Genomic DNA, 24,312 nt, shown 5'->3' on the forward strand with positions numbered 1-24,312 from the left:
ATACTATCAGCAGCCAGTGCAGTCTCCTCAGCTTCGGATGTATATGGTCCCTAAGGAGGCCCAGTAACAGCCTGGCTGCTGCATTCTGCACCAGCTGCAGCTTCCAAATTCGAGACATGGGCAGCCCCATGTAGAGGGCATTACAGTAGTCTAATCTCAAGGTGATTGTCGCATGAATCAGTTTCTAAATGGCCGTGCTCTAGGAAGGGGACCAACTGTCATGCCTGCCTAAGGTGGAAAAAGGCGGATCTCGCAGTGGCTGCTATCTGGGCCTTCATGGCCAATGTGGGCTCCAGTAGCATCCCCAAGCTCTTGACTTTGGGCACTGATATCAGTGGCACCCCATCAAAGGCTGGTAGAGGGATTTCCCTTCCCAGACCACTGCAGCTCAGACAAAGGACTTCTGTCTTCGTTGGATTCAGCTTCAGACGCCTCAGCCTGAGCCACCCTGCTATGGCTTGTAACACCAGGGCAAGATTTTCTGGGGCAGAGGCAGGCCGGCCATCCATCAGCAGATAGAGCTGGGTGTCATCAGTGTACTGATGGCAACCCAGTCCAAATCTCCGGACAATCTGGGCAAGGGGACGCATATAGATATTAAACAACATCAGGGAAAGCACCACCCCCTGAGGCACCCTACAATTAAGCAGATGCCTCTGGGATGACCGTCCCCCCCGATCGCCACCCTTTGTCCCCGACCACAGAGGAAAGCCATCGCAAGGCCAACCCCTGAATCCCCGCGTCGGCAAAGCAATGAACCAGCAGCTGGTGGTTGACCATGAACACTGCTGACAGGTCCAACAACAACAGTACTGCTGACCCGCCTCGATCCAGTTGTCGCTGGAGATCATCCACTAAGGCGACCAGCACTGTCTTTGTCTCATGGCCCGGGCAAAAGCCAGACTGGTGTGGGTCTAAAACGGAAGTGTCCTCCAGAAAACTCTGCAACTGCAGTGCTACTGCCCTCTTGATTTTACCCAGAAAGGGTAAATTTGATACCGGCCGATAACGCACCAATTCAGCCGGATCTTGAGTTGTTTTTTTCAAGAGGGGATGGACCGTTGCCTCTTTGAGAGGCTTTGGGAAAAGCCCATCTGAGAGGGACCTATTTACAATATCCTGTATAAGATATTGAAGCTCCATCCAGCATGCTTTAATCAGCCAGGATGGACAGGGGTCCAAATTGCATGTTGTTGGGCGTGCAGTTGCGAGGATGCTGTCAACTTCCTCCAAGCTGAATGTTGTAAAACAGTCTAGAGCCGATCCCGAAAACAGGCACGGTGCCTCAAGTTCACTTACTGTTTCAATTGTGGCAGGGGGGTCACGACGGAGCAATGAGACTTTATCCATGAAAAATGTTGCAAAGGCCTCACAGCCAATCTCCAATTCCCTATAATTTGGTCTGCCTTGTGGCAGAGTTGTAAGTGTCCGAATAATGCTAAATAATTGTGTTGGGCGTAAATTCACGGATGCAATCTTGGCTGCAAAGTAAACTTTCTTTGTGGCTTTGATTGCCATAGGACCTCATATACTCTATATAAGATGTTCTGGTTGCTTCGTTGTGAGTCCGCCGCCACTGCCTCTTCAGTTGTCTGATCCTCCATTTCATCAACCGCAAGTCCGTGTTATACCACGGTGCCATCTTTGAGCAGGGGCGCCGAGGAGCTATCTTGTCAATGGCCATGGTGAGCCAATTTTGCCATAGCTCAACCATGCCCTCGAATGAGTCGCTAGGGGGCCAGGGATCCCGCAGTTCCCTCTGGAACCGTATTGGATCCATTAGGTTCCTTGGGCAAGCTAAAATACGCTCGTCGCCTAAACGGGTTTGGGGTGATACATCCATACGGGCCTTCAGGACATAGTGCTCCGACTATGGCACTGCATCAGCAGTAATTTGGGTCACTGTAACCCCTGATGCAAAGATCAAATCCAGCATGTGCCCGGCCTAATGTGTTGGTGTAGTTACAAATTGAGAGAGTCCTAGTGTAGCCATGGATGACACTAGGTCTGTCGCCCAATTGGAGTTTGTGTCATCGGCATGGACGTTGAAATCACCCAGGATTAAAAGCCTTGGGTGTTCCAACGCCCAGCCTGTTATGGCCTCCATCAGGGACGATAAGGCGCTGGCTGGTGCATTAGGCAATCGGTACACCAGCCAGATCGCCAAACCCTCTTTTACATCTCACTTCAGACCCACACATTCAGTACTGTTGATCTCTAGCATCAGCAGAGCCCGGAAGGAGTAAGCCTCCTGTATGAATAGTGCCACTCCTCCCCACCCCACCTGCTAGTTCATGACTGGTGAAAGACCGAGTATCCCGGGGGGGGGGGCTACTTGGGAGAGGGCTACCGTCTCCCCATCGCGCACCCAGGTCTCAGTCACGCATGCCAGGTCCATATCCTGTTCACACAGGAAATCTCAAAGGATCGAGGTCTTATTATTTGTCAGGTAGAAAACACAGGAGTCCCGTGGCGCAGAGTGGTAAAGCTGCAGTACTGCAGTTGGAGCCCTCTGCTCACAACATGAGTTCGATTCCAACGGAAGCTGGTTCAGGTAGCCGGCTCCAGGTTGACTCAGCCTCCATCGTTCTGAGGTCTGTAAAATGAGTACTCAGCTTGCTGGGGGGAAAGTGTAGATGACTGGGGAAGGCAATGGCAAACCACCCCATAAAAAGTCTGCCGTGAAAATGTTACCCCAGAGTCGAAAACATCTGGTGCTTGCGCGTTGCCTTTACCTTTTTAAAAGACTTTGAATGACTGCTCTGAAAGCAATGTTTCACTATATGTAATATAGTAACGCAGCCAACCCCTGGGTGGATAATGAAACCTGGTAAGAGTCTTCTGTTCAGACTAGTAGTTGCCCAAATATGCAGAAACATATAATCTAGTAAATTAACAGGGGTGGTGGTGGATGGATATGCTTAAAAGCCTAGTTTAATGGGGCCTGGATATTCTGAGGTGATGAAATGCTGCAAACTGCCAGTAAAATGGAAGGGGAAATCAGCTGCTGTAGCCCCTGAAAATGTAAAAGCTCCTGCAGGATGGAGTTTGCCAGGATGGGATTTCCTAGGCGCCCCATCCCTACTTTGTAATTTCCCCTGTATGCCAATTGAATGCTACTGGTTGCTTCCTGATGTCCGGATTCAATCAATGTTCCTTTACAGCTCTGCTTTACTAGAAGGAAGGGATGCCATGGTTGGAATATCACCGCTGTTGTAAACCCATTTCCCAGTAGGTGCTATCACTGGACATGGAATACTTGCACGGCAATTCGCAAGCCCGGAGATTGCATTCTACACACACACACGCCCCTATTGTTCTTTCTCTCCATGTGCGAATACACTCCCCCCCCCCCCCCCCGTCAAAGATGACAATCGCTTTCCGTTGGCCTGCGGTTTGTTTTTGTGCGTTCTTCCTGCTTTCGCGGTGGAGGGGGGAGGCGCCCCAGGTTTCCCAGGCTCCGCTCCAAACAAAAGTGAACGTGAAGCGCTTGGAAGAGGGCGAGACGACGTCGCCGCTGCTGTCCCGTCCCCTCGCGCTATCCCGCTATGGCCCGCCAGCCGGGCTGTTCCGCAACCAGCAAGCTGCAGGGGCTAATTCATCCCCCCCCCCGCGCGCTTTGGCAAACTGCCAGCCGCTGCTGAAAACTGGGGCGTTGCAGCTGCATTTCGGACAGACGAGCTTGGCCCCGCCTGATGCACAAGCACCGCGCCGTGTAGACAGCAACAGGTTTACAACATTTGCTGTTCTCAGGGCTCGGAAGGGAAACACGGGTGTTGTGGGGTCTTCTTTCTAATGCTAGAAATAGGAGCTAGAAGCACATACGAAGGTTTTTTTTTTTTCTTTTCCTGAAGCCCTAGGAAAAGGGAATCCCGTTCAAGAATTTTAAAAGCCTTCCCTGTTTGGTTTGTTCAAAGCGCAGGAAAAGTGACCAGCACACTGTCCCGAGCTCCCCGCCCCGCGTCACAGAACAAAGGGTCATAAAGCCGCGCAGCATGCCCAGGCCGCCGCCGCCGCCCGCGTGTACAACCAGGACAGGAGTAGCGCCTTCTAACAAAAGAGCTTCCTGCCAAGAGCTGCCTGCCAGCGCGCCGGCCCACTCGCCCCCAGCTAGCAGCCAGGTGGCGAATCCCAGTCATTTGCAGGCACCGCGGCGGGCCTCGCGCAGCTTGGAGCGCGCTCTTTCGCCACACGCGCCCGCCCTGCCTCCCGCAGCTCTCTCTCTCTCTCTCGCCTAGGACGCGCCGCTTTCCCAGCCCGCAGAGCTCGCAGCCAGTCACAGGCGGTGACGCTCCCCTTCCCCGCGCTAAGAGAAGGAGGAGGCGCCGCTCGGGCGAGGGGGCCGAGCCAGGGCTTTGCCGCCGCGTCGCAAGGCTTCGTCCAGGAGCATCCGCCAGGCGCGCCGGCTGGAAGGCGGAGGGAGGGGGGATTCGCGCTCGGAGTGATCCTGGCGCGCCGTGTTGGCTTGCTGCGATGGCACGGCGGATGGAGCTGCTCCACCGACCGACCGGCCGGGGTGCCTGCCTGACAGGCTGCCTGAAGGTGACGGTATGTGGCTCTGAGCTTTCCCTTTATGCAAAAAGAGATGCGTCTCCCTCGCTGGGAGGCTGCATCGCTGCTAAAGGAACGTTAGGTTTGCGTTCTTACAAGCGCTGCACAGCAGCCAGCCTTCATGTTGCTTTTATTGCTCGCATTCGGGTGAGCTGCTTCCCGGGGCCCATTAAGGCCCCGTTGGGAGAATGCAAATGGCATGATAACGCCAGGAAACTGGCAGATAGCAAGAGGCAGGGATGAACTTTGATTTTCACTAGGGCTGTTTATCATTTGCTGTGTCTTTGCTTTAGGAATCTCATTTAAACGGCATTAGGGAAGGCTGGGCGAGAGGTAGGCAGAGAGGCACTCCGCATTTGCTGGATCCTCGGAAAGGATTGCTTAGTCTTTCTAGCCCATCATTAATGCAACAGTTAATTAAGTCGCATCGCAGAGGGATGGCGTGCAGCGGGGCTGGAGAGAGAGCGAAAGAACCAGCCGGAATGTGTTTGTTAAAGGAGATTTAGAACTGTGTCACTTCCAATCATGCTTTCGCCTCATTCTCTTCCCGCAATCCTGATTAATCCACTTCACTGCCTAAACGGTACACTAGGACTGCAAGCTGCCCTGAGCATATTCTCCTCTGCAAAGACGTCTTCTCTATTTGTCCCCCCCCCCCCACAAGCCTAAACCACACGGAAAGCTTAATTTTATTTTTGTGGGTTTTTCATCCTTCGCTGCTGTTTTTCATCTTTTGTGGGTTTTTCATCTTCGTGGCCTTCCAGGATGCTAAGTGATTTGGCACCATTCTCCCAAAGGCTTTTTAAAAAAAAATTTAAAATACCGTTAAATATGAGACTTGAAAAGCCTTCATTCTTCCATTAGTGTTTTATTATTAGGTGTCTCGACCTCTGAAAACCACCAGACCATCAGTTACACAACAAACATTGGCTTACATCATGGTGGTTAGCCATCCTTAGGGAACATGGACTGGAACAGGGATGAAAATAAGGTTTTATACAGATTGGTCTAAAAACTGTTCAGTGTAATAATACTTTTATGGATGTTTAAAAAAAATCCTCCCAAGGAAGTAACAATTGATTTTGGAGAGGCTTGGTTACAGATATTTGCAAGAAGACAGATCCACATCCCCTTGTTTTGATTCAACTATGCAGGCTTTAAGAATTAATTTAATTTGTAAATACTTGTACCAAATATTCCCATTAACCTTTTTCCTGAACATCTATGATTCTGTTCTCCTTCTGTCCTTAACCCCAACCATTTACTTGCAGCAACTCCCTCCCCATTTCTTTCTGAATGATTTATTCACATATTTCCCCTTGTTGCCCACCCTTTGCTCCCTCTCCTGAAACTCAGACTGTATGTTCCTTAGGGCAGGGACCTGGCTTTTGTTTAGGATGCTCTGTAAAGTGCCATCTACCCAGGCTGATGATGTTAAAAACAGTGCTGGCTCCTACAAATCTGTTCCATTAATGGCAGAACATACTTCTTCCAGCAGCAAAAAATTCCATCATTTGCAGAACTTATTTAAATACTTATACCCTGCTTTGCTCCACAGTGAGGACCAAAAAGTACCTAACATCATCATTCTCCTCTCCTATGTTTAGTCCTCAAAGCAATCCTGTGAGTTAGGTTAACCTGAGGGGGAGAATGGTTGGCCCAAAGTCACCCAACATGGTAGAGGGTGAACTTGAACTCAGGTCTCCCAGATTATACTCCAGCACTCTAACCACTACATTTATATATTTATGTTGTGCTTTCAGGGTTCAACACCTGTTATCTTTTAATCTTGTAAGATGGTGCTTAATTGTAACTGGATCATACCCATTAATTATTTAGTATTTATGCAGCCACATTTATTCCCTGCTGTGCAAGCCTATCTATACCATATTAAACTTTATTTTTGTATTTTGTGTGTGCGTATGCGTGCACGCATGCTTGGAAGTCATGACTGACTTCTGGCAACCCCTAGTAGGGCTGAGAGGCAAGGACATTTAGAGAGGTGGCCTGTTGTCTGCCTCTGCATCCCAGCTCTGGTAATCCTTGGAGGTCTCCCATCCAAGTACTTGACAGGGTCGGTCCTGCTTACCTTCCAAGAGCTGGCAAGATTGAGCTTGCCTGGACTATCCAAGTCAGGGCTCCTTTTAAACTTCTTAAACTCCATAGGGCTGTCCTACCTCATGGGCAGGGATGGCCCTAGACTGTATGGCCCCTAGGCAGGGCTAACTTCTGCCCCCCCCCCAGCACTGATAATGTCACTGAGTCACATGGGGTGCCCAATTTGGTGCCCTCAGAAGGCTGGCACCTTAGGCAATTGCCTAGTTTGTGGTCAGTTAAACATATTTGCCAGCCCTGCTCATGGATATATGCATGGGAGGGATCCTTATTTGGAAGCACCCCCCTTCAGACTCTTCATGCCTGTGCATAGCTTAATAAATCAGGGGGAGGTATTCTAGTCTAGCTTCCTAGCTAGAAGAGAACATGATAAATTTACATGTGCTGTGGAGGAGCTTGATGTGGAGTGCTTTCAAATGAATAATGCTCTGTCCTCGTGTTCATTCCTGAGGTGGTACAGTTCCATGCATGACTATATCCCAGGCAGTTCTGAATGTCTGAATTGTTTGTAGGTTCATTGATTGCACTGCAGCATGGTGGCTCGCAATGAGGTGATTCTCCTTGACCTCTGGCTAGTTAAAGGAGATCTAACAGTGGCTATTGGGAAAGACCCCTGCTTCTGGGGTGGCCTTTCATTTCCTCATGGGAGGATCTACAGGGAGAAGGAGCTGATGTGGATCTGTGATCTACTGTTTCTGAATAACTCTCCCACAAGGAAATGAGAGAGAATGGCATTAAAGATGCTTCTGGGATAATATCCCATTCCACACACACCCCGCCCTTAGAAATTGTACATCTCTTGCAGAAGAGAGCCTTAGCAAACTACCCCAAGTCTCCTCAGAGCCTGCTGGATGCCACACAGACCTACCTGTGTTGGCGGGCGCAGGTAGTGGGGCATAAGGTATGCTGGCACACTATGGGGATGTGGTGTGTGTCATTGGAAGACTTCTTTCTTAGTGCCCCACCCAACCTGGATCCAGCTGGGCTTGTATACATGTTGAGCATTTAGGAGCACAGGAAAAGGAGTTTTACAGAAGCTTGGCAGGTAGGGGCTCAGTCCACTAGTTTGCTGGTTTTGACAGACTCTCCATCCATATTTCAGGTGCTGATTGATGATTTTCCAAATTGCTGTAAATGTTATCTAACTCCATATGCAGAGTGCAGCTACTAGGACTGGCCATCCAATTTAAAAAATGTGGTCAGTTAAACATATTTGCTTATGAATTGATTAATCAGTTAGCCTTTGCATTTACTAAAAACAATTTTTCTTTTCTTTTAGATTATATGCATGTATATTGTAGCCAGCATCACCTTTTGGGGAGAAAGTTATTCCCTCTTGTGTGATAGTGCTAGCTGTTTGCATTTTTCAACTACCTATTTTCAAAACAATTACAAGAAATGCTGCTTGACTAATTGATATTTATAGTCTATAACAGTTTTGTGATTAAAGAAAGGCCACTCAGTTCAGTGGTGTAGCCTTTGTAACTTGATTGCGTGTTTTAACTGGTGTAATAATTAGGGAATCCTGGGAACTGTAGTTTTGTTGTGACAATGAGAGAGACTAGCAAAGCCAGAGACAACATTCCGCCCCAAGGGGAGGATGACTAAAGCAACTGAACATAACTTTCATATGGATATACATGTTACATTATTTGCAGAATAATAACATATGGTAGTTTCTAGGTTTTCAGTTACGGGAATCAGCTCTGTTATTGGCACATACTTAGTGATAGCAATTCAGCCCTAGAGGAAAGCAAGATTATATAGCATTTGCAGCTGCCCTGGTTTTACCTCAAAAGAAAGTAATCTCATGTAAACAGAAGGCACAGGGTAATGGAAGGCTGCAGAGCACACACAGTGGAGTTTGCCAGAATTCTTAAGTCATCCTGTTATGAGAGAAAATCCAGGGAGGCCAGGGTAGTAGAAGCTAAAAACCGATTTCAGGAAAGCTGTGAACTTTTCTTTCACTAAGGTTGCAAATCGTAAGCCCTTTTATTGAGTTCAGAGTGAACCCCGTTGAACTCAGGATGAGATCACACCAGCATTGTGAAAAACAGAAATAATTGAAATGTGATTTTAATTAACTTACCTGCATGGTCAATTGTAATCAGTTGTTTCAGGTATTTGATCACTTCAAGAGGCATGTACAAATTCAGTCTGCGATTTACTTTGGAGTAAACATATTTAGGATCTTACTATAAGGTGCAGGACCTATGGAGCCATTGCATCAAAAATACATCCTGTAACTATCCTGTTAGGTTTTTTACTCTGGAAAGTACAGTGTTCCCTTGTGGCAATGCAGTTTCCTTCAATAATGCCCTTCAGGACAACAGAAAACAATTTTTAAAAAATCTTTCTTTGGCCCCTGATTATACATCTGTTTATATGTGTTGATTGTGGTTTATACAATCAACATTTTCTTTGGCAAATGAGCATTTCCCATTTAAATTGTATAAAATACCCCACATCACTTTAAATTTAAAAAGAGAGCGAGAAAAGGATGCCTTCTGGGTATTAGAAAAATGAACTGATTCAGATATTGCAAGTTCAACTTTCCAGTGGCAAATTATATTAAATTATATAATGTAATATTATTAATTAATTAAATTATAATTTGAATCATTTATTCAAATGAATAAATTGTTGCAGCTGTATGGCCCAGCTAGAACAAGAATGCTATTTGCTGGGCATAGAACCAGACTGGTGTCTAGGTATGACTGGTGAAGTGTGCAAGAAAACAGGTGCCTTTTGCAGAATGCTGATGAAAGTGGTAAAATGAGTCTGCATTTTTAAAGCCAAATTCAGGCATCCCTTGCTCTATTCCCAGTTCTCCTTCTGCACAAAAGGATGAGATGTTATAAATTGTAGAACTGTAATCACAATATTGATCAGCATGAGGAATCTTTTTAAAGTATACAATACTGAGGATGCAGTTTATCAACTGTATCCTGCTGCTAAACCCTCTTGCTTGGAAGTTGGATGCAAGTTTATTGGAACTCCATGAGATGTAGCTTCTCAGAAGGGTGTCAGATGCTTATGTATCTCAAGGCAACTTAGTTCTCTTTCCCATATGATAGAAATGGGCCAGGGAGGAAGGCATCAGCTCATGGAAGTTAGGCAGGGTCAGTACTTGGATGGGAGACCGCTAAGGAAGACTCTGCAGAGGACCCTGCAAACCACCTGTATTGCTCACTTGCCTTGAAAGCCCCTCGCTGGAGTTGCTATAAGTTGGTTGCAACTTGATGCTACTTATGTCTGTAAAAATGGGCTGGGTGAAGAGGAAGGGGGGTTGGTTGTTGTAATAGAATTATTGTTAATGTATGTACCATTTTTGCAGAGGCCTGAATGAACTTAAAAGCCCTCAGTATACCCCCTCAATGCAAACAAATGTGTCATTGGCACCTAAAGTTGTGTCTCTGGTAACCACTTGCATCATCCCTTGGCAAAAGGCATATGACCTGCTGCCCAGCGCCACCCTAAGTTCCTGCACACAGGTTTGGGAGTGCAGAATCACAGTCCTAGTTCTGCATTGCTTGTAGAACGCTGGTAATGTCTTAGGACCCATTTCCTTGGAAGTGAAGGCTAAGAGATGGGCTGCTGCTCTCTACCCCTCAGAAGGACGTATGACAGTGATGACACCTGCTTGGTCTTCTATGAGTCAGACAGCCCATTTTGGTTCAGTAACAGCCTTTGTTTTCCATATGGAGCAATGGGGCAACATGGAGATGGCTTGCAGAAAGACTCACTGAAGGAAGGGGTATGCGTGTGTTGCAAAGGAACTGAGATGGTCTGAAGGAACTGAGAATCTCCTCCCTTCCTGGGATTGCCTCCTCCATGTGCAACGGATGGATGCATCATTGTGCTAGTATGAGCAATTTGTCATTTCACACCCAGATTTCAAATGGCCTGATCCCTGTTTTACTCCTACATTCTTTTCTGCCTTGGCATCAGTTTTGAATAAAGTAGTGAACAGCATGGAGCTAACTTGACTTCAGAGCTTCATTGTAGTGGTCCTTGTGAACAGGAAAGAAGAATGCTTGTTTGGCAATATGTCTTTGAAAAACTGAACTGATGTGCTGTCAGGTTCCAGATGCAAATTCCACAGGTGCGGTGTGCGAGAGAGGTTAGATAACATCTAGGAACTAACCGTCTCCAGTTTGTTGCAGAATATGGAACCCTTCCTGCCTCCAGTTTGTCATAGAGCATGCAGTTCCCACAACCAGTTGAACCTGGGGGAATCATCCTCTTCAAGTCATCCCGTTTGTAACTTTCGTTCTTTGGTCAAGTCTCAGCTACCCCATTACTGTCACTCCATATTTTTTTTATGTAGAATAGCAAACGTGATCCTGGATTTTGATTTTAACTCTGTACTGTCGTTCCCTTTTGCTTGTGTCTTTCAGTTTAAATTAGAACAGTTTTGCTGGGGAATATCTTATTTCTTGGTTATTGCCTAGATTTTATAATTCCTTAATGCTTTGCACAGACCTACGCTAAGAGTGTCCAAGTTCAACCACAACATATTTATGTATTACTTTCAGAGCTCACGCTTCCTAAAAGGACAATAACAAGGTCATTTAGTGAGAACAAGGGAAAAGAAAAAGAAAGAATTCTGGATCTGATTTGATTTTTTAAAAGAAACCTCTGTTTATTTTAGAGGTCAGCTGATGAAATCCTGCAGATCTGTGCTGTCAATATAACTTAATAAAAATTCTGCTTCTTCACATTGGCTTGGTTATGGTTAGCACAAACCACTTTGCAGGAGGGTTGCACTGTGGAACAAGACAACCAGTGGCCATTCAGTGTTGATGGAACAATCCCAAACTCCAATGCCATATTTGTTATGATTAGAGCTCAGAGGTGAAGGGCTCAGTCATAGGAAGGGGGATATTTTACCTTTATCTAAACCCCCAAATTCTGCTCAGCAAAACAGACACACAAGTTTGGGAGAACATCCAGACTGACCAATCACGGCCCTTTGCAAAGTGATGGTGTATCCTGGCTCTAAAATATTACTAATTTCCCCTCACCTAGGATCTTCTAAAAAAGCCTCTAGAGAAGGGTTATTCCACAGCTTCCCAAGATTTGTGAAATTGCATTGATGTTTAGAATATTTCCCAGCAATATATTTCCCAGGTTAACATTTAACCTAAATGTTAATTTGTAGGTTTACCAAGGGTTTTCTAGAGAATCCTCTCCAGCATTATTGTGACGCTTAAGAGTAGTGCTTCATTCCAACCTCTTTTTTTAGTAAAGTTTACATTTATTAGTCCCCTTCATTCTTCATAATTTGTGGGGGAAATGACAAGTCAGTCTATGATCAAGGTTCCAGTTGCATAGCATTAAGCCATCTTAATAAGTGCTTAAACTGTGGCCCTAAGCAGAATAGGCAACAAGTGTTTGTGACATAGTAGGAATAGGAGGGCTCACACAGCAGCTCATATGCCTTGAGTGTACTATCTGCTTCTTCTGTGCTGAGGCCTGCTATGTGGGCAGAAGGCAAATGTGGTTTGTCACAATTTTACTCCATTTGTCCTCTGAGGATTTCAGGGTGGTGTATGCAATTATTCCCTCTATATCATCCTCACAACTATCTATGCTGTAAGTTAAGGGAGAAGGTGACTTGCCCCATGGCTTCCTACAGAAACTCACTGGATATTTCCAGTGACAATCAGCCCTCTAACCACTATACTATACTGATTCTCACCAACAGACCATGCTACTTGTAGACATACTACAGCACCATATGTGGCACAATATCACATTTTTTAACTGAGTTGAAGCACAAATGTCAAAATGACTAGTCTGTGCTGTTCAGACATATTCTTGAGATGGGCAGATACATTATAGGATAATTAACTGAAGAAAGTTTGGGCAAATTTGTTTCAGGAGATATATTCTTCAAACTCAGGCTAGGCAATTTAAACCCTTCTGAAGGAGAATATGGCATACCTTATGAGATGCAGCCCAATGTGTCTTAGTTTTGCTGCAAAGTTGTCCATGGGAAGAAGCAGAAGCTCAGTGAATATATTTCTACCTCCCAAACCATTAAGGTACATTGCCATCTTCTTATAGGTTGCCAACCTCCTGATGGCTCCTGGAGCACTCCCAGAATTACAACTGATCCCCAGACTACAAAGATCAGTTTCCCTCAGAAAATGGCTACTTCAGAGGGTGGATTCTATGGTAAACAACAGAGACCCCCCTCCTCAAACCCCAACCTCCTCAGGATTCACTCCCAAATATCCAGGAATGTTTCAATCTGGAGTTGTCAACCCTGATTTACCTTATGTAGAATAACATGTTGACAAGACAGGAGTCCTTGGAACCACTGGAACCAAAGTATTTCTTTATATTTCATGATAAAATGTTTTGGCAGTTGCCAGCTGTAAGCTGTTATTAAATGTTAAAATGACCATTCCCTGAGTTCTTGAAAAGGATTCTAATGTACAGTTAAGCTTGTGTGGTCTCTAATCAGGAGAACTTATTCTTGGAAGCATCAGTTGTTGAGCTCATTTGGAAAAAAAATCTATGTGCTAAACAGAATAACTTGAACTACTTAAGGCAACCTGGGACTGTAATAGGTCTTTGTGAGAGGTTGCGAAGAAGTTTAATAAGCACTCTTAGAGAGGATGTAATCATCTAAACTCTTCAAGACACATCCTGAAGTTCAGGCAAAATATCTCAAACTCCATTTTTACCACTCCTTTAACTAAATAAAAAAAAGTTTCCTTCTTGAATGTCCCATGTGGAAATTTTCAGTTTTGAAGATAAGAAACCTTTTATTCTTAGGTTGAGGTTAATTAAACAGTCCTAAAAGCTTATGTCCACTTTGAAATGCTTCCAGAGCACTGTCTAACGAGATGTAGGCACTTGTGCTCTTAATTTCAATAGGGCAGTTTGAAGTGTTTGAAACTTTCTCCCGTTGAAATCAAAGGATAATGGAATTGTACCCTTTTTTGCTATAAATGTATACTCAATTTTTGTTTGCTTTCAGTGTTCACATGGAGGACAATTTAACATGCCCAAGGCATTTAAAATGCTTAACCGAATAGATAATACTGATGGTATTTTCAATCTTAGAAAGCTTTGTTTAAAAGGATACTTGAGGATTGCAGTGCTTATTTAAAAGATATCTATCACATGCTTTTCTGCGAAAGGTGACTAGCAACATAAAATTCAACTATAAACAACACAACTCAAACTGTTACATTTAGTAGACTAAAGCAACACCTGCAGTTAACAGCATTTTAAATAACAGCCACTAAAATCAAACAAAACAATGGTATAAAAGTAGGGAGAAAACAGGATAAAGGGATAAAAATTCAGTTGAAAATGTGGGTAAATAAAGCGTCTTTGGCCTGGCACCGGAAAACCTGTAAAATAGGTACTATGAAAGCATCATGGGGGAAGGCATTCCCAGGTGGGGTGCCACCACTGAGAAGGTCACACCTGTAGTTGGTGCCTGCTTCTCTGTGGGTGGAAAAACCTAGAATGAGAGCTGGACAGCATGAGAGGAGGTGATCTATCAAGTACCCCGAGTCCTAAGCAATTTAGGGACTTCAAGATATGGAGCAGCCCTTTGAATTGTGCCCTGTAACAGACAGACAGACAGCCAATGTAGGACTTTCATCATAGGGGTAATATGATCCCTGTATCCTGTCCCCTAGAGCAATTTAACTGCCTCATTTTGAACGAATAGTTTCTAGACAGTCTTTAAAAGTACCCTCACAGCTTTGCACTAATTTAATCTGGATGTAACCAGAGCACAGTAACCAAATCACTGAGGAATGACATATCAGCTGACGTGGATAAAAGGTGCTGCATGGTACAGAGCAAACCTAGCCATAGGCCAGGATATAGCAGTATGCTCATAACTATGAACATGCTCTTTCAGCAGGATTACAGACACCTTCCAGAACAAGTTGATTCTTCATTCCTTGAACAGCTTTACCATTAACTGTTAGCCTTGGTTGAACTTCACTTTATTGGGCCTCATCCATCCTACCTTCTCAGGTGTTTGTTCAAGGCCTCCACACAATTTGTATCCAGTGTTGATTATTTTGTTCACAAGAGCACTTGATAATGTCAAAGCACTTGAACATGAAGAAAAAGAATCAGCACTCTGAGCCCTGTTGATAAAAGATACTCTGTGGTTTAACTCCTGACAAGTGGTATATTTTGGACTGGACAAACAGTATAACCTGGAAGGAGACACAAGTGCCATTTCCCTGGAGGAGCGCTTGTGGGCTAGCTTGCCCAAATGTAAACCACTAACATCACAGGAGAGCATCTCATTCAAACCATTCTTGAATCTTGTCCGGTAAACAACCATTATTTGGTTATGTTTCTGTCCTGAGTATTCTTTCCTGTTAGTAACTAACAGGCTGTTACAATGATATATAGGTGATGTGAGGATTATCCTTCCTGATCATCACATACTGTGTCCTTGTAAAACATTTTTGGCAGCATGGTAAAAAAGCCTTGCCCACAATTGAGTCAGAGCTTTGGTAAAAGGAAAGGTTTTTTTTTATTTTATTTTAAGGAAAGTTTGGGAAGTGTTTCTTTTTTAAAAAGCGCACAGGCAGGCAAATACTGAAGAAATGTGACCTCTAGTATGTAAGAACAACTTTCCTCTTTCTTACAAAAAACAAAAAAATTCCCCAAAGGCTGCCTCATCCTGCCAAAATTTCTTAGCCAAGTTGTGTCTCAGTTTCCTAGATCAGGGGCACATGTCCAGGATGCAGCTAGTGTGTCACTGCCAAACTTGTCAGTACAATCCATGGTTGCTGGAGGTTCCCACCTCTGTTACTTCCTTGCAGTGGCATTCATCCAGATGAAATAAGTGGTTGTACCCCCCCCCACCTCCAACTCTAGTATAAATTCATTAAGTACTGTTTTAGTAAATCAAATTTGTGATAGTTAATTGATTAGATTCATCTGTTAACTGCATATATATCAAAAGCTTGTTCTACCCAATCAGAGCAGTGGTTCATAACCTTTAATGCACTTAAAATGGTTCATAATCCATCAATTATGCAACATTATCCTTCAGTGTTCCCCAAGTGAAATAGAAAGAGTTCTCTTGGCACTCCAGGCAAAGTGAACTCTCTATATAACAATATTTATAACATATGCATACAATACACAGGTCTCAAGCATTCATTCTTATATTTGTGCCTGATGACCATCAGGTAATTCCTTAATTCCTTAGTGTTAGGTTTGATTTCTGTTTTCTGTGGGCCACTAGGATGGATTCCACAGTATAAAGCAGATTTCCTCCACTGGCTGCCATAGGCCAGATAGGGAGAAGGGGCTTAAAATCCCAATGTCCCTATCTGTTATCCCCCAATTCCTAATCCCCCCCCCCATTTGTAGACTGCCCTGGGGAGAGGGAGGTTTAGCTGCCCTGTTAAGAATCCTCACCCTCTGGGTATTTTTGCATGTTTGCTTTGGTTGACTGCTAGGTTGGCTGAGAAGACTTCTTGGGTACAGAATGTTTCATAAGGCAATCTAAACTGTAACTGAGTTCTGAAATGACATTTAAAAATGATTCCCCCAAATGTAAAAGTTTTTGCCAAATTTGTACTGCAAACTTTCTAAAGTAAATTTCTGGTGAAGGAGGCAAATTGAGGAGATCCTCAGGATGAACTGCTGATGCAAGCTATGTGACTTAAATGAATCTCATGCTGACAAAGGACAATTGACTTGACTATTTTGAAATGCCGCAAATTGATTATGGATAGCAGCAAGTTGTAGGCTACACTGGTTAATATGAGTTGCATCATTAGGTATCAGATCTTGGACACCACTTCCTTATTAAAACTGCAAGAGAAGACGACAACATGGGATTTATATTCAGCCCTCCAGTCAAGAGTCTCAGTGCAGCTCACAATTTCCTTTATCTTCCTCCCCCACAACAAACACCCTGTGAGGTGGGTGGGGCTGAGAGAGATCTCCCAGAAGCTGCCCTTTCAAGGACAAGCTCTGTGATAACTACGGCTGACTTAGGGCCATTCCAGCAGGTGCAAGTGGAGGAGTGGGGAATCAAACCTGGTTCTCCCAGATAAGAGTCCGCACACTTAACCACTACACCAAACTGGCTTTCTAAACAAGCTTAGAAAACGGATGAAAATCATTATAGCATTAACATTCTCTTTAAACTTATTATATATATAAACCCATTGAATAACTCTTCAGAGATGAGGTGGTAGTAGCACAAAACCACACTTCCAGTACCTCCCCTTTGGAATCAGGCCCGGCGCATCCCTGTAGGTCAGGTAGGCGGCCACCAAGGTCACCACCTGTCCACAAGGGCAGGCATGGGTGCCTCCTCCTCCTTCCCCTGACTGTGTGCTCTTCAAAGCCTGCTTGAAGGGCAAAAAAAAAGCCCTGGCCTTGGTCAAGGCTAAGCAGACATCCCTTGGGCCAGGGACAACCAGCAAGTCTTGGTCCACAGAGCACAAGACTTTCTGGGGAACATATGGGGAGAGGTACGTTGGTCCCATGCCACACAGGGCTTTGAGGGTCACTACCAATACCTTGAAGTAGATCCAGTACTCAATCAATGATCAGTACAACTGGTATAGCACCAGCCAAATGTGTACCCGTACAGACGATGCAGTCAGAGGACCCAACACGAGAGATCAACAGGTCAGTGCACAATCAATGGGAATGCGGCACATCTGCACCCACAGTTTACTTCACCCGTATAGAATGGGTTGAGATGTGTCTTTTGAAGTAGATAGAAATGCACATCTACATCCAAATTCGACAAGATTAATTGCATATTGTCCAAATTGGAGTGGGGCCAATGTGTTTCATCCAATATTATTAGCTTTGCTTATTAGTAAATTATTATAATAAAGCATCATCTTTCTTTGTAATAAAAAAGAGAAAAATGTTTATAACAAATTGCAGCTTTGGGTATTATAATAGGTCAGAGGAATGCCTGAGCAAATGCATATTTATTTTATGGCATTAAAGAAAACTCAATTACGGTATTTACAATAGTTGTATAAAAGCTCCTTTCAGAGTTGACTCAGACAAAATGCAGGCATGGGAACTGTTTCATTTTAAAACTGAACAAAACTCAAAACTCTTTTGTTATGCAGGTGGAGGAAAGATGAATGATGACTCCGTAAGAAACAGAAGATCTCACTGAAGCTCATATGCAAGTATTGATGCCAGCTTGCTGACCAAAAAGACAACTTGATGGGGAATTCCTTTTCAAAATATTCTGAAAATGTACAGTATTGAAGTTCATTTATTCCACTGAAATAACCATAGAAATAAATTTTGGAATGACTATAGTTGGGACTCGTTGATCTTCACAAAAAGGGACATTTCCTAAGCACTCTGCGTGGAAGGAGTACAAAAGATGCCATCTATCACCAGAACTTCAGGTAGCAGGACCACAAACTAATGTATTATGACCATCAAACGGGCTGTCAGTTAACACATTTTAAGTGATGAAGGCTGCACTCCTAAGGAGACTTTCCTGGGAGTGAGACCCACTGAATAACATGAGATTTACCTTTGAGTAGATTTGCTCAAGATTGCTCTCAAATGCACTCAAGTTTGAATATATACCCCTCCATCCAGTTGAACCCAGTATTTTCTCCCTTTTAAAATAATTGTCAGATTGCAATCCTGTAATTTTTGACATTTGCATCAGAGGGATAAGACTTCTTTTTTATACCGGCAAAATTGTTTTTATAGGGACCTCAGCCTGCTCCTCTAACACAAAAAAGTGCCTGTTTCCTGTACTTCCCTGCCTGTGAACGGCTTATGGAAGTCAGCTCCAGAATATGAACTGCTCATGAAGCCAGAATTCCCTTTGCTGTCTCTGTAAGTCTTGGGTGCAGGAATCAGAGCAATCAGAGGGGAATTCCTAATCACAATCACTTTGGGCAATTAATCACACTAGCTTAAGGAAGCAATAAGTCTTCCTGTTATTATTATTCCCTTATGCCCTGATATTGGAGGCTTGAGTAGTCTGCATGATTTGTACAAAATTACAAACATCACTCAATCCACTATCAAATCAGGCCTGGCTTCTTTGAGAAATGCTTCAGCTTTGGCAGACTTCATGGCTTCTTTGAGAAATGTTTCAGCTTTGGCAGACTTCATGGGAAACTAGAGGTTCAAGCTGTGTCTATGGCGTGTATTCTGACAACAGCAAGCGGGTGGCATCCGACTGAGTGTATCTGTTGACGGTCCTTTGGAATTGTACATTACTGATTTCCTACTGGCTGTCTGACAGAGCTGGAGGTTATTGTACAAAAATTTGGATCTGTAACTGGCACAAGCTCTTATATTTGGAAGGTATGACCTTAACTGGGCTGAATTTGGGTATTTGGAGAAGCAGTTAATTGCTGTTCCTGACTGAATTTTTCTGCGTCTGTGAACTGTGACCAGTTCTTGGAAACCTTTACAGCAGTGATTAAAGGTTCATGCACATTGTGGGGGAGGGGACTTGTGCATGTACTTAAGTATATGCATCTACTGTTTTGTTGTGTGCTTAAACTTTGTGCTCAAGCCATGAACCAAACTTCGAGCTTAATTCTCAGGAATTATACATAGGATCAAGCTAGGTTGTATAACTGAACTCTTGGGGAATGACCCATTAAATTAGATATGGAACCTGTTTTTTGTATTAACATACACAAACAGTCTTTAAAAGTAAGGAACTAATAAGCATATCAGCTCCCAGTTGAAGATCTTGGACATTAAAGGGAATTTACAGGCAAGCTTTTTGTCCCCAGGGGCTCTGCCCATAGGCTTTAAAGAGTGAAGACAATGTATTTGTATTCCCAATGGGGACCCAGAGCAGCTCAGTTTTGTTCTCCGCTTTTCCCTTTTATCCTCATGAAAACCCTGTGAGGTAGGTTAGGCTGAGAGTGTGACTGGCCCAAGGTCGCCCGGTGAGCTTCCATGGCAGAGTGAGGACTTGAACCTGTTTCTCAGATCATAGTCTAGTGCTCTTACTTACTCATCCAAGTGAAATCTCAGAAGCTAGATGGCTATGCCAGCTTAACCAAGGTCAGAACACTGGGCTTAAGGGCTCACCTTAATCTTTTTCAAGACCAGAAAAAGCAGAAAAAATATGCAAGAATGGTTCATTTGCATAATTACACTTGTCAGTGTAGAATGTTGGTTATCGTGGCCCCAATTAAAAAAGTTTTCTGTCAACATTTAGTGGGGGACAAAGGCAGGGCTGGGCACGTGGGAACTGTATAAAGGTTGTTGATCCGTTGTGTAATCATGGGTTTCACTGAGGAAAATGCAAGTCTGTGTCACAGTGCCCGGGAATTACTTTGAAAGTTTTGTTTCCTCCGGCCTCACCTCCCTATGGAGTGGAGACGTCTGACTGTACTTCAATCGTGGCGGTGCCACCCAGGCAACGCAATCTCTGCCCTGATCGGACTGCTTGGCAGCTTCCAGATAACCTCTACATCGGGAACGGTTCAAAAGTTCAGTGGTGAGCGGAGCGGCTGTAGCTGCTGCAGCCACGCCTCACTCGGTGGGTGAGAACCTGGTGCGGAAATTGACCAAGCGCCAAGTGAGCAGTTGAGCAAGCAAAAAAGTCGCTCGGAGCACTGCAAAGCGGCACCGGGGGGGAGGAGGAGGGGGGCGGAGAGAAACTGAGCTGTGCTGGCGGGCTTCTGCCCTACAGGCGCCCATGGAGAACTTAGCGTTGTTTTGTGTCCCTTCCCCAGGTGAGAACGGGAATGTCAACGAGGCGAAGAAGCGCTGCGAGGAGATGGAGCCGCCGCTAGCCTCCGCGGGGAAAGTCGCCACCGGGGAGTCGGCCGAGAGAAGCAGCAGGGAGCAGCCGGCCGCGATGGAAGGGCGCGTTGTGGCTGAGCAAGAGAACGGGGACAGCGCGGGGGAGCCGAGCGTGCCGCACCTCCCCTTGCAGGCGCCCTGCGGCCTCACCTCTTCGCTGTGCTTCAGCTCGCCCGGCAGCGGGGATAAAGGCACGCCGCCGGAGCCCGACACAGCCTCCTCGTCGTCGTCTTGCAGCAGCAGCAGCAGCAGCAACTGCCGCGTGGTGCAGAGCCAGTGGGAGATCAACAACGCGACGCCGGAAGAGGAGGTGGAGGGCGGCAGCCAGGCGGCCTCGACGGGCGCTTTCGGCCAGCAGCCGTCGCCCCCGCTGGACCCCTGCGCTGCGCAGGTGGCGGAAGAGCCGGACCTGGTGATCGAGGTGGCGGGCCACCGGCTCCGGGCTCACAAGGCGGTGCTGGTGGCCAAGAGCGACTACTTCCGCGCGCGCTCCTCGCGGGACATCCTTCGCGTCAAGGGGGTAAGCTACGGGGCGCTGCGCCTGCTGCTGGAGTACATGTACACGGCGCGCATGGGCGAGGTGCGCCCGGACAACCTGGCCGAGGTGGTGAGCGGCGCCCGCGTGCTCCAGATGCCCCCAGCCTTGCACTGCGCCGCCGAGGCCATGAGGGCGCAGCTCCGCCTCGACAACTGCTTGCAGCTCCTGAGCCTGGCCAAGAAGCAGCGGCTGGCCGAGCTGCGGGAGGCCGCCTACCGCTTCATGAGCGACCACTACCTGCAGGTCCTGCGCGAGCCCGCCGTCTACGGCCGCCTCACCGGCGCCGAGAGGGACCTGATCCTGCAGCGCCGCCTGGAGGCCGGCAAGCCCTGCCTGCTGGTGGCCGAGGTGAGCGACGCCTTCGAGAGGCTGAGCGGCGGGAGCCGGCCGCAGAGCCGCGAGAGCAGCCGCCCGCAGAGCCCCTCCTCCGTGGTATCCTTGGACGAGAGCAGCTACCTGCTCCACAGCTATCACGAGGAGGCCAAGGAGTGGCGGGTGCTCACCCGCCTTCCCGACGAGGCCAACGCCAAGGGGTGCGCCATGTGCGTCCTCTACAACTACCTTTTCCTGGCCGGAGGCATCTCCACCGCTCCAGGCGACCAGCGGGCCAGGCTCTCCGACAAGGTGTTTTGCTACAACCCCTTGACTGATACCTGGAGCCAGGTGAAGCCTATGAGGCAGCCTCGCTCGCAGCTCAAACTCCTGGCCTTGGATGGCTATCTTTATGCCGTGGGAGGTGAGTGCCTCTTCACAGTGGAGAAATATGACCCCCGGGCAGATCGGTGGAATCCAGTGGCCCCTTTGCCCAAAGGTGCTTTTGCTGTGGCTCATGAAGCCACCACCTGCAATGGGGAGATATATGTGTCTGGTGGATCCCTCTTCTACCGTTTGCTGAAATATGACCCCAAACGGGATGAGTGGCAAGAGTGTCCTTACAACAGCAGCCGCCGCCGCTCCGCCGACATGGTGGCCTATAAAAACTTCATCTACCGCTTTGATGTCAGTGGCAGCCGTGGGGAGCAAGGGCAGGCCGGGGGTGTGGAAGTCTTCCGGTACAATACAGTGGCCAAGCACTGGAGTCAGTGTGCATCCTTGCGCCCCAGCAGCAGCCCTGTCCAGCCATTTCGCTGCGCTGCCTTGGGCAGCACCATCTTCTGTGTCAACCGGACTGGAATGCTGTGCTTTAACCTGTCCCAGAGTGGTGAGGTGGAAGCGGATGGTGGATTGAAAGGCACCTTTGACCCAGAACTGTTCAAAGCCCCATTTGATGTTAAAGGGGTCCTCCTCCCGTTTGTGCTTACTCTTCCAGAGAGAGAGAAAACACTGGAACCGGAGAGCCCACTGGCGTTATAAGAGGTGGCCCTTCCAATACACAGCTCAAGCTAGGGCCCCGTCCTGTTTATGGTTGACAGTAGTGCAGGAATGCCACCAAGGAAAAGATCAGATGGGGTGAATGTGGGTCTTGTGTTCTCCAAAATTCAGCGGTGGTGGAGTGGGTGGAAGGGCTATATAGACAGCAGAGGCAAATCCAGGAGTGAAAAGTCATCTCTGAGTTAAGTAACACCTTTGTAGCTACAGAGGCTAGCTGAAGGCCATTGTTAGATGTCCTTACTTCGCACAATGCATGCACTGCTATGGAGGCTTCTGTGGTGTCCCACCTAAAGTGTTGATCAGCTTAAGCTTCCTAGTGTACTTTATGTAGAAAAGAAGTCACCTCTTGACACTTATAGAACCAGTCAGTGAAAAGCTGCTAAAATAGATTTATTGTTGAGCAATGTCTGTGCCACTTTCCAGTCGAGAGGTATTCTGCAGCTGTCAAAAATTGTGGAAGGAGAAAGCTTTTTAAAGGAATTTCCATGAAAGAGTTCTTTTGTAAATAGGCATTTGGGTCCAGCTAGCTACTTTCTGCTGCCTCCTGGGTTTTGGCAGATGTAGAACAAGCGATATGGGGGTTCAAGCAGTCCTTCTAGGAAAATTTAACAGGACAAAACAGAATGTTTTCTCTGCATAAGAATCCTCTGGGTTACGTTTTCTTTTGACATAAGAGTCTGTATTGAATACATGGCATTGTGCGGCCTCAGAAGTTGCAGCCACAGTGCATGATTTAACAGAAGTCAGACATAATGGTTGAAACAAGTCTAATGTTTGCCATATGTACATACTGGGAAGAGACGAAAACTAAAATAAAAGGGGGTGGTCTATTCAGTTTCACTTTGCTTCCGTTTTTAAGATGCACACTTTTTCCAGGCAGACTATCAGAAAGATGTGATCCGCTTTGTTCTTAACATACTCTGGTGTTCTTTTTCAGTCATGGTTTTGCATCATAATGCCCAAGTCCAGATCCTGAGAAACGGGTGAGACTGAACATACCAGCAAATTCATAGTAGGGGAGATTTCCTTTTCCTTAAGTTCAGGGCTGTTAACTGCAAGCCAATGAAAACTAAATGTGGTTTACTTGAACCGCACAAAGAAATGCTCCAGTTTTTATCAAGAAACAGTTCTTCCGTTGTTCACATAAGGAACCAAGAGGTATTTCCATTTTGTGCTAGCAGCACTCCAGGTCATAAATGAGAATGATTGTCATGAATGATTCGCTTGTCAAGTTTGTTACACTGGCAGGACATGTAGTTTTGCTTTCATTCTAAATCTTTTCCTGAATAATTGCTTACTCAGCAGCACGTTCAAAGAAGAATCGCTTGTTGGACGTTAGAGCATCTTGCTTTTCACATTGCATGATGCTGAGTTCAAAATTAAAAAATTGTAGTTTACTCCAAATTTTGAGTGTTCACTTATGGAAACAAGGGCCCAAAGAGCAGCTTACAGCCCTGCAAGAGACGTTTGCTGGCCCGCTGTAATGTTTTGATATTTTCCTTTGATTGGCTGACCCCCTCTGCCCCAAATTCCACATCCAAACTGTTCTTGAAAGTCTCACTTCCAAAAGCCATGCAGCAAAATAGCTCTCTCAGTGCAATCCTGAAAACAGTTCTGTAAGTGTAAGTTGAGTAGATTTGCTTAGGATGGCACTATTAGGTTGCACTCCTAAGGGCCTTTTCCTGGAAGTAAGCCCTATGGAATAATGCAGGACTTGCTTCTGAGTAGGCCTGCTTAAGATCATTCCCATAGTTCCCTTGATCCCACCCCAACCCTGCTTAGTTTGGACTCTAGTGGATTTTTAGGTAGCAAACTTTGGTATGTGTTTATAGCTGAATGCCCTGAGCCTATGGCATGATACTGAAAAATAAGTTCCACTGTGGGGATTATTCCCAAATTTTAAAGTAACAATCATTTTTTAAATACGTTCTTATTTCCATCTCTAAGTC

The 24,312-nt window shown here is 45.9% G+C and overlaps 1 protein-coding gene across 2 annotated transcripts; it reads left to right on the top strand.

Annotated features, from left to right (window-relative positions):
• Nucleotides 1-4,430: 4,430 nt before the first annotated feature.
• Nucleotides 4,431-22,814, top strand: KBTBD11 (kelch repeat and BTB domain containing 11). Of its 2 annotated transcripts, none has more exons than XM_060234903.1 (3): nucleotides 4,431-4,548; nucleotides 17,778-18,068; nucleotides 20,385-22,814. In XM_060234903.1, exons 2-3 carry the CDS (start codon nucleotides 18,044-18,046, stop codon nucleotides 22,343-22,345), a joined length of 1,986 nt encoding a protein of 661 aa, XP_060090886.1. In that variant the 5' UTR covers nucleotides 4,431-4,548; nucleotides 17,778-18,043; the 3' UTR covers nucleotides 22,346-22,814. The 2 variants fall into 2 exon arrangements, with proteins under 2 accessions (XP_060090886.1, XP_060090894.1); XM_060234911.1 differs by having other exon boundaries at nucleotides 17,778-17,910.
• Nucleotides 22,815-24,312: the final 1,498 nt, after the last annotated feature.

Source organism: Heteronotia binoei, chromosome 1, assembly GCF_032191835.1.
Source record: "Heteronotia binoei isolate CCM8104 ecotype False Entrance Well chromosome 1, APGP_CSIRO_Hbin_v1, whole genome shotgun sequence".
NCBI classification, from domain to species: Eukaryota; Metazoa; Chordata; class Lepidosauria; order Squamata; family Gekkonidae; genus Heteronotia; species Heteronotia binoei.

Excerpts from the sequence above, each read along its gene's own strand:
- KBTBD11 (XM_060234903.1), top strand. The coding sequence starts at position 18,044 with ATGCCATCTATCACCAGAACTTCAG. Across the intron at positions 18,069-20,384 it reads ATCTATCACCAGAACTTCAG|GTGAGAACGGGAATGTCAAC; the intron begins GTAGCAGGACCA and ends TCCCTTCCCCAG.